This window comes from Xenopus tropicalis, chromosome 1 (assembly GCF_000004195.4).
Source record: "Xenopus tropicalis strain Nigerian chromosome 1, UCB_Xtro_10.0, whole genome shotgun sequence".
NCBI lineage: Eukaryota > Metazoa > Chordata > Amphibia > Anura > Pipidae > Xenopus > Xenopus tropicalis.
The window spans coordinates 177,243,390-177,253,881 of NC_030677.2; the positions used below are offsets into that span (position 1 = coordinate 177,243,390).

The following is a 10,492-nucleotide window of genomic DNA, read 5'->3' on the forward strand; positions in this document are numbered from 1 at the left end:
GCATACACCTTTCCACCCCTTTCCTCACTCATACCTGTGCAGTGCCTCTGTGAACCGTCAGTGTACATCTTAATCTTTAAAGCACACCCTCACATTCCTGCAGTGATATTTTCAATGGAAAGAGACCAGAGCAGAAAAACTCTGACTTGTATGGTTATGTACATTTTAGGGGTTGGGGTACCCATTTGTACAATCACAGTATGTATTGCTGCATATTAAAACATATCGTTGTTTACATTTTTGGGCAGAGCATACAAACCTGTCCGGACCAGACACCTTTCTTTCTGCTGTTAAGACAAATTCAGTGCAAACAACTCCAGTCCCAAGCACAGATTTCTGAACCTGTTCTAGAAGAATTGAAGAAAACAGTCCTGTCTAATTTCACTTCTTACAATGCCTGGCATGTAAGTACTGATACTAACTTACCTCCATCCACCTTTCTTTCAAGGAAAACTGATTAGTAACAAAATTTAAGGAGGCAGGTTAAGGCACAGTGCATCCTCACTATCTATTAGACAGAGATGTCCAAATTGAATCTTTTATATTTACAGGAAGTTGGTACAAATAAAGTTCATTTTAATTTGCTCATGTCCAGTCTCTGTTGCGACTTTGGTGTCCACTCTCTGTGGACCTGGTAAGGGGATTTAATCTCTGGCATTAATATTTACTTAGAGCTGCCAGCTATTGCAGTGTCCTTCTCTGCCTGCAGCTGCTGTCAGTTCTTATTAATAGGAACCTTTCTGCCTATGGAACATGCTGTCAGCCAGGGATCATTCCTGAATGCTTCGTTCAGAGTTGCAGAGTGATCCCCAATTGGCAGCATATTGGCTGTATTTCCTAGCATGGATGCACAACTATAGCTCTACTGAACAGGTCCCTCTTTTTCTCCACTATTGGTCAGTATACCTTTGAAATAAATATGTTTGGTATATATACCCTTCAGTAACACTTCAGAGTCGTCTACCACTTTATAAATACATTGTAATAATACATAATATCTCTTGAGACTTCTTCAAGCAGTAGTTTCTGCTCTGTTCCAGAGATTGTGCTATTGAACTAATTGTATTTGCTTAGGGATGTGTTTACAAGAGCACGTTCCAGTGATCGTCACTTTAATTTTTATTATTAGCAAATTATTTCAAAAAGACTTGCAAAAGTGTTGGAAACCCAAGCCCCTCCTTTAACTGTAGAATAAGTCCGGCAGTGTTCGGGTGGCAGTTTTTTAATATGAACAGCAGAGGTTTTCAAGTTTCAGATGAATAAAATAATCTGTGTATAAACAGGTGAGAAAACAGAGTGCAGTGATGCATCTCCCAGCCCACGCCGTAAGTCAGCAAAGCTGATACGTACAGCATTATTTTTCTTTAGCTTGAGTACGATCCTGCAGCTGACACTTTGGAGCAGGGGTTATGAGCAGCCATTGTTGGTTAAAGGTCTGCTTGAAAAAGAAACTTGCATGAATGCTAAAGATGCATTGACTTCTTGGACTTCTGCGGCACTTTGACAGATTTTAGGTGATGTCATTTTACCTTCAAAATGTTTTCTATTGAAATATCTCTACTAAATTGCAGTAAAAAAACTTGAATAAAGCAATTGAATTTTTTTTGCAGCAATTTCAATAAATCGTGGAGGAAAACTCTCTGGAAAATAGATTTGCCCCAAGTCAAATGTCAAGAGCTTCTCTTTAAAAAGTCAAAATGATACAAGCTGCTCGAGCTTGCTTCCTCTTATTACTTGGGTGGTCTGGGTAATATCTAAAAAAAATTGCTCTCTAATGGCTTCTGTTAAAAATATAAAATATATAAGAGAACTTCCCTTAGTTGATTATTTTGCCAAGACTTGAGTAAGAAAGGTAACTATTAGATGCAACCTGCCATGGTGATGAAGAAAGATTCCCATTATGTTAGCACTGCAAGGAATAAAAGGGCTTCATAATGCTCTAAACAATAATTATGAAATGATACTAGTTAAGATGAATGGTGATGCCCATTATTGTTTTTGCACCTCTGGCAGCAAAGAGATAATGTGATACTGAATATCTGTTGGTTGTGCTGCCAGAATGTGGGTTTATTGATGCTGTTAGCTATTGCGTTTCTGTCATTTGGTGTTAAAGAGATTAACAATGCTGAGTAATAGTGCTGCTGCCACCAAGCGTGAATTTGTTAAGGTAATTTCCAAACACAGTTTTAAACTTTAATTGCAGTGGCTCGCTGAGGTGTATCAGTCCTTGGGGATGATGATGGATGCTGAGATGTGCTACAGAAAAAGTTTACAACTGGCATCGCAGCAAGGCAACTGGAACGGGAAACTCTCCAGCCTGCTGCGACTAGCCCTCCTTGCACTCAAGGTTTGCATGGTAAGTTACTGGTCTAGACTGAGCAATAATATGTAATAATGTATGTGTTTGCCTTTCTCAGAACCCAAGGAATTTTCTGCTGTTTTGTTGCTGTGACAAAATGCACAAGACAAATGATACGTGACTAAACTTTCATTTGATGCAGCAAAAATGGTTCTTCAGAGTTTGTTCCCACTTGTCATAATGGGCTTATTTTGTATAGTTTCTAATTGTCTATAAGAAGAACTTCTGCTCTTTCCCTTCCATTCATTTATGTCAACCGAAAAATTCTGTAATATATGAAACTAGAAACTAAATTTGAATGCATTAAAATTTAAAGAGTGTACTAATGGGTGTGGATGTTTATTCTCTTATTTTAGGCAAAGATTCCTGATAGTCGTTGGCCAGCACTTTTACAGGAGGCTACTAGTGAGGTGCTGAAAATGACATCTTGTCCTCTTGCTCTTCTACTTCAGGGAATTCTCCAATTCAGTACAAAAGGTTCCCGGTAAGCAGGAAAACTACAAAACTTACACACACATATATACTGGACCTTGCCAAACAAGATGTGGTGGCCACAGGAGGGCCCCACACAACACAGAAACCCTTACTAATACCTATCACTGTAATCTGTTCCTTTAAAAAGTATGAATATTTTTTTTTTTTATATGGTGAAATCCATCTGCAAAAGTTCTTTTTTTTCTGCATCGTTTGAAATTCTGGCGGGAGGAGGGACTAAAACATTATTGTTTCAAACTGGAAGAACTTACAGCTTACAGACCACATGCAGGAACTACATAACACACAATGCATTGCACTGCGATGTTCCTTTCCTTATTGACATCACTTGTGCAGGGAATTGAGGATGCAGGCTGAGGACAGTCAACTACTGTTACATTTTTTAAATCTCAAAGTAGCCAGCAGATCAGCAGGAGTACAGGGGGCTGGGCTTAGGTAACTTTTCCAAACCATATTATTACATTAAAAATGATAAAAAGGCTGCATATTTTTTAATTGATACATATTGCAAAGTTGCTTGAAATTATATTTTCTTTTTAAGCATATGCTGTGTTTGGATGGAGTTCCCCTTTAGTTTTGAAGCTCCAGACCATATAAGCTGTGGATCAGCACTGCTAAAATGCTCTGTGCTCTGCTCTCTTCTTAGGGGATTTCCCAGACCAGGACTTGGTAGGCAGCCAAATCAGAAAAATCGTACTGAACTGGCCCTGCCCATGCTTTCCTTCTCCTGCTTCTTTTGCTTTGCATTGATCCAATTGGTTGAATCTTCCCAGCCAGTGGTATCAAAGATATGCAAATATGCAGTCTCCTTCAAAGAGAGCAGAGAGAGTTTTAACAGTGCCAGTCCACAGCTCATATGGTCTGTAGCATCAAAACTAAACATTTCAAATTATAAAGATGATTAAGAATGTATTTTTGACAGGGGTTGTTCAGATTCATCCTCCTTAATAACAGTGCCCACAAAATGGCAGCTGCCTGCTTGCTGTGATTGGGAATTCTAAGACAATGTAAAACAAGTTTTAAAAAATGTATATAGTGTAAGTAAAATTTAATTTGCTCAACTAACACGACAGAAAAGAGTTTGTAATTCTTTCTTAGGGTGACAGGTCCCTTTCAAGAAGCCAGTATTCATTTGTCTAATGCAGCATCCTTTTGTCTTTTGCTGCACCATGTTAAGTAGAAGCCAGCACTACATTTTTGGTGACCATAGCAGCCTCACCCCTGGAAATTGTTCAGTGCTATTTGTCTTTAGCTTACCATTTTCTAGTGCAAGTAATGTACTGTATTGTTTTCTCTGCAGGGTCCAGTTTGATGAATATTAGCAATTAAAAGTGCCTCTTTTCCAAAGTATTCTTTCTATTCATAAAACAAATGCACACAAATAACTTACATGTGTGTGTTTTTAATTAGGGTTTAATCTTGCCCTAGTAGAGATTGTATACTTAGAACAGAGGTGAAGCCATTTATCAAGCAGTAAATGCACAGGGTTAAATGAGACACTCCTGTTTATAAAAGCTATGCTGTAAATCATCATGTCCAGGTTTTTCAGATATAAACACTGCTCTGGGCTGCATGTTAAAACAAACAGATGGAAAGTTTAGTCCTAGACTTCCTTTCTGCCTTTGTTATGTTTATTTGCGCAGAGGAGGCCATGTTACAGATAATGAGTTTGCATAGCCCCATTGTAGTACAGCATTGGTTAAAAGACCAACATGTGGCAACTTATTTTGGATGTTACAAACAGCCCAATAGTTAATTAAACAGCTCTTATTAGACAATCAGGTAGGAAGGTTCAGTAAACAGTTCAATATAGCTAAACAGTTTCCTTTCCCAGTGCTATATGTTACATTGCTAGCTTTGATTAAAATAACCAGATTATGGCTCTAGAATCTCCTAGTCTTTTGTGACTAATTTTGTCTGCATTCAAATTGTACAGAAGACATGAAAAACATTAGGTATACAGGTTTTCAAGCTGAGTTTGTGTATTATCTTTGCAGTTACAGTACTGTAAGTATACAGCTCAGGCCCAGACTGGCAATCTGTGGATTCTGGCAAATGCCAGAGGGGCTACTGTAAGGGGCTGCAGTTTTATTTGTTATTGTTACATTTTAGAACTTTTTTTTCTATTTAGTCCTTCTCCTATTCATATATCAATATCCTGTTCAAACCACTCCCTGGTTGCTAAGGTAATTTGGACCCTAGCAACCAGATAGCCATTATAACACCAAACTGGAGAGTTGCTGAACAATTATTGAAATAATTAAAAACTACAAATAATAAAAAATGAAGACTAACTGCAAATTGTTACTCTCTGGTTGGGGGCTGTTTGGGCCTCTGTATTTGAAATGCCAGGGCCTATTCTAAATCCCAGTCCAGATCTGATACAGCCTGCTTAACATATTACCTTTCCTTTATAACTTCCCCAGGAAAACCCGCCAGCTGCTGGAGAAAGTGGTGTATCAGAGTGACTGCAGTGACACCATAGCATTTGTTGCCCGCTGGTACCTCCTAAGGCATCTGCATGCCAAAAATGATGATCAGTTAGTTGAGGTAAGAAGGTGTTCTTATATTGTGATTGTTGCTAATGTGTCATTCTTGTAAAAATATCATTTAGTCATGTTGGTCTAATGTGTCCTACTAGGCAGTGTATAGATATTTCTTCTTGCCTACTGACAGCTATTCATTGCACTTCTGTCACTTATATGTCAGTTTGTGCATTCCTTGCTTAGGAATGAGTATATGCATACACTGATGCTTCTGGTGTTCTCTAGCTTGCAAATTGTAGTACTGTAGTGTAGGGAAGGGAAGGGATCCCTTATCCAGAAACCTGGGGAAGTGCTGAACTACAGGAAGGTCATCTCCAATAGAGTCAATTTTAAGCAAATAATTCTTATTTTTAAAAATGATTTATTTTTTCTTTGTAATAATACAAAGTAATTTCTAAGTAAAGGGTTAGGGCTGTGGCACACTAGACCCTTTGATTGTTGCACAGTCTCAGGGCCCAAGCTAGCTCTGGGACTTGGTACATTCCCCAAATCACTTTTTGTGGGAGGAAGGTAGAAAGACTTAATGGGTTCTACAGGATGTACAAGAGTGGGAGCACCTTTTTTGGGAACAGGGATGAAAAACACATCCATATTGAATAAAAATGAAAGGCAGGAACAGGGAATTTTAGTTTTATGTAAACAGTCAGTACAGAGTAGATAGAAAACCCCCTAGTGACTAAAAGAGGGAAATACATATACCAAATATAAATTTATTCATTCCTCAAAAAATATAGTTAAAAAAAGTTACAGTCCATTAAAAACGGCCCCATATGGACAGCCTAACGCGTTTTTTTATGCTTACCCGGCACTTAATCATACACTTAAGTGTTAGGTGAAATACTTTAGGCTATCCATATAGGGGCTGTTAGTGTTTTAATGGAATGTAATAAACACATTTTGTAAATATATTTAGTGCAAAAGTTTATATTTGGTACTTATCCATACTGGTGGAAAAACAATCCTATCGCCTTTATTTAAGGTTTAAATGATTTTAGCCGACTTATGGAAAAGACCCCTTATTCAGAAAACCCCAGGACCCCAGCATTCCTAATAACAGACCCTATACCTATAGTTTGAATTTCACCTCATTCACCTCTACAGCAATTACTTTAAAGTGCTTTTCAGACGTTTGTCAATTGGAAATATGCTGGTTCGCAGTTCCAAGAACTAAAAAGTGCTTAATTCCTATAGAGATGAATTGGGGCATTTTGGCCCTCACCTGGCAAGCCACAAAGACCTCAAACCCTCCTCGTATCTGACCGTGTTTCATTGCCCTTAAAGAAATTGTTTCTTTACTTTTTCTGTGCTCTTATCTTGGACATGACATTCACAGCAAATTTCTTTTCCATTTTTTGGGGTTCTACAGGTGCTGTTAGACAATGCTAGAGCCCACGGAGACACCAGAATAATAGATCTGCACAAGCAACTGACCCAAAAGTCATAATTTCTCATGTTTTTATGTCGCTTAGAATCAAAAGAAGCCTCCCTAGAGAAAATAGGCTTTGGAGCCAAAATGAATTCTTTTACAGATGCTCTTATGAATTTAAAGATAAAGTAAAATAAAATTTAAACTGATATGAAATCATTCACTATGTTCTGATTTTCATGGATATATATGTAAGTTCTTTACTGAAATGATGTGGTCCTTATGAGCAAAAACTTTTTACATTCTGCATCATAAACTCTCACATTAGAAGCTATTACTTCTATTTAATGTGTTTTTTTAAGGACTTTTAGAAGACTTGCTCTAGAATCTTCCAGCTGATTACCCACAATAATCTTCTTAAAGAGCTCTGCGTCACGTCCTTCCCTAGTACCCCGAGACCACCTCTAGCAATTACATTAACAAACACATTTTAAAACCATTGAACATTTTGTATATATATATATGAATCTCTAAAAAGAATAGGTTTGTATGTGTTATTGTAAGGTAACCATGTCTGATCTGTTTATACTGGCATGTTTAGGCAAATGGCACACTAATAGGTGTCTTCTCCGCGTGAGTTTCTACAAGTAGCCTGGCAGCACTCAGACGGGCCGTACTTTGGCATACAAATGTGAAAATATGCATTTTTAAAGGGGAACACCAGCTTCTGAACCAAAATTACTTTAAGGGTCCCACACAACACAGAAACCCCTAATATAGTTATCTGTAACCAGGGCCAGATTTTGAAGTAGCATGCCCCAAGGCCGCTTTCCCACAATGCATTGCACTGTGTTCCTTTCCTTATTGACATCACATGTGCAGGGAATTGTGGGATTTGGAGGATGCAGGCTGAAGACTGAGGACAGTCGAGTACTGTTATATTTTTATTTTTATGGGTTTAAAAAATATGCAGCTGTTTCATGATTTTTTTTCCAAACCTTATTATTACATTAAAAATCATGAGACAGCTGCATATTTTTTAATTGCTGCATATTGCAAAGCTGCTTGAAACAATGTTTACTTTTCAAAAAGCTTAAATTGTGTTGGGTGGAGTTCCCCAAATGCCATACCTGTCAGCACAAACACAACACTGTTGAAATTTGGCACATCCCTAACTAAAATGAAAACATTTGGGGGCATATTTATCACAGGTGATGTTGCCCATAGAAAATAAAAGCAAAGATCTGATTGGTTTCTAACTGGTAATCAATTTCTTATTGGTTGCTATAGGCTTACACACTATTATAAATATGCGCCTGGAGATACACTGTGTTTAAAGTAAATATATCATGCAAACCATTAGTGCACATTCATGCTTTATGTTTGCTAATCTTATAATGCAGATTATGCTCATAGAAGCATCAGAAGTGATTCCTCCCATGGGAAAGGCACATTTGTGACTTGGCAGTATATAGGGAGGTTTGAGTTAATGGATTAACTCCATCATACTGTGACCTGGTTATGTAAGTATGTGTGTGCAATATCCAGCTAATCTATACTCGGATGGCTTTAATAGCTGTGCGCTAATGCTTTATGCCTAGTACCTTGTTTTCATGTTTTACCTTCATTTTATTTTCATACAGACCAGAACATTAGGAGCTGTTTTTATTTTCTTGACTGGCTAAAAATTATTTCTTTTTTCATATGGGAGTAAAACCAACCTGTCCATTTACCGTAATCACCACCCGAATATAAGAGTAACTGCCACTTCGGGAATTTGAACAGTTCAGAGTTCAGAGTTCTGTAGCCAAGAGCCCCAGATTGCCTCGAGATTTTCTGGATAGCCTATCATCTCCCAATATTTGAAAAATGCAAAGAGGGACAAAAAGAAATGCTGCGTACAGCGTGGTGAAAAGTTTTGTGACCGCGCCCATTTTTGCAACCACACCACCTAAATACCACTCCCATTTTACAAAATTTGACAGGTTATTTAAAGTTTACAAACATTTCTGTGGGTTTTGGTTCTTGTTTTATGTGTTATTTGAGTTTTGCTAAAAAAGGTGAAATTGACCTTTAAGCTGCAAGTCTCCATTTCCTGTAGAGACCTGTTTAGCTTATTAAACAGCTTATTACAGTTGTATCTAGGTGCTGGTGTAGCTTGTTAACTTTCTGGGCTCTCTGCCAAAAGCTACTTTTTTTAATTTAGTTTTAGAAACATTGTATCTTTTTTAGGGTTCAGTGCAGGAAATCAAAGGGAAATGAGGCACTTTTCAGAAAAAATCTGGGACTGCGGGTTGATCTGTCAAAATCAGGGCTGTCCTGCAAAAATCGGGACACTTGGGAGGTATGGAATAGTGCCTTGCAAGTGAAGTCAGGTTCAGAATGGGAAAGGATTTACTTACTGTATTTCTTTGTTTCTTACAAAACTTAATGGATTAGTTCTCCTTTATGTCAACGTTTAGTAGAATGCACTATTCTTAGCCACTTTTCAATTGGTGTTTATTTTTATTCATTATGGTTTTTAAATTATTAGCCTAGGTCCTCTGCCTCGTTCCAACTTTTAAATGGGGGTCACTGACCCTGGCAGATAAAAAATATTGCTTGTTGAGGCTACAATTTGATTGTTGTTATTTTTTATAGTTTTTTTCTGCCCACCACTGCCTGGTTGCTAGGGTAACGTGGACCCTAGTAACCTGATAGCTGGTAAAATTCTAAATGGAGAGCCAATAAACAAAATGCTAAATAATTCAAACTAAGAATTGAAGACCAACTGCAGTTTGTTTTAGAACAACTTCATACTAAACTATCCCTTTTAAATGAGGTGGGGGACATGGACAGGCAGAAAAGGTTTGACTGTACGTAGATTGACCCCAGTGACCAAACCGTCATAAAAAAATGTTAGTGTGACCAAGCCAGGGTTGGGTTGGGCCAGCAAGACACTGGGAGAAAGCCTGGTGGGCCCCAGCCCTCATGGGTCCCCACCCAGTCTGGCTTCCCGCCAGTACCAGCTGCCACAAGTTTTTAGGAAGAGGGGTAATTCCAAGGTACGGGTGGTGGGCAGTTAGGCGCATTGGGTTGGGTATGCGGGTGATCAAGCAGTTTGGTATATTGGCGGGGCTGGAGTTTCAAACTTCAGGGTTTCTAATGATCTCAAATAGATGGAGAACATTTCTTTTTCTCACTAAGAAATGCCATGCAAAGATTCTACTCTCTCTGAAATGTGTGTGATGTCTCTTTAGGCACTTTGCAGTGTAGTATATATAGAAATTTATTATATATGTTTTATTTCAAATGAAAATTCACTCTTTTATATACAATTGCATTAAACAAACTGAGTAAGTAAACAGTGCTGCTTTTTAGGTACTGAACTCCAGCTCAGATAGACAGTGTGGAATCATTACATAGAGAAACCTGCCTTGGGTGACAGCGCCCCTGAAGTTACAAAGGAGGAAAAAGCAGCTCCTGGTAATTTCAAGGCAAAACATTTTTAATTGCAATTTTGGCTCTTCTAATGCAGAGAGCGCTATTGCACTAAGGCAGGGGTCCCCAACCTTTCTTATTCGTGAGCCACAGTCAAATGTTAAAAGACTTGGAGAGCAACACAAGCATCATAAAAGTTCACAGAGGTGCCAAATAAGGGCTGTGATTGGCTATTAGGCAGCCTCTATGCACACTATCAGCTTACAGGGGGATTTATTTGGTAGGAAATCTTGTTTCAATTCAAAA

At 38.2% G+C, this 10,492-nt stretch overlaps 1 protein-coding gene across 3 annotated transcripts in view; it reads left to right on the forward strand.

Annotated features, from left to right (window-relative positions):
* Positions 1–6,985, forward strand: part of ttc37 (tetratricopeptide repeat domain 37) — a 53,507-nt gene extending 46,522 nt beyond the window's left edge. For all 3 annotated transcript variants that reach the window (XM_031895917.1, NM_001127981.1, XM_012956774.2), the window contains 5 exon segments: positions 249–404; positions 2,204–2,356; positions 2,716–2,843; positions 5,281–5,404; positions 6,767–6,985. In XM_031895917.1, the coding sequence (XP_031751777.1) occupies positions 249–404; positions 2,204–2,356; positions 2,716–2,843; positions 5,281–5,404; positions 6,767–6,844 (639 nt within the window). In that variant the 3' untranslated portion in view covers positions 6,845–6,985.
* Positions 6,986–10,492: the final 3,507 nt, after the last annotated feature.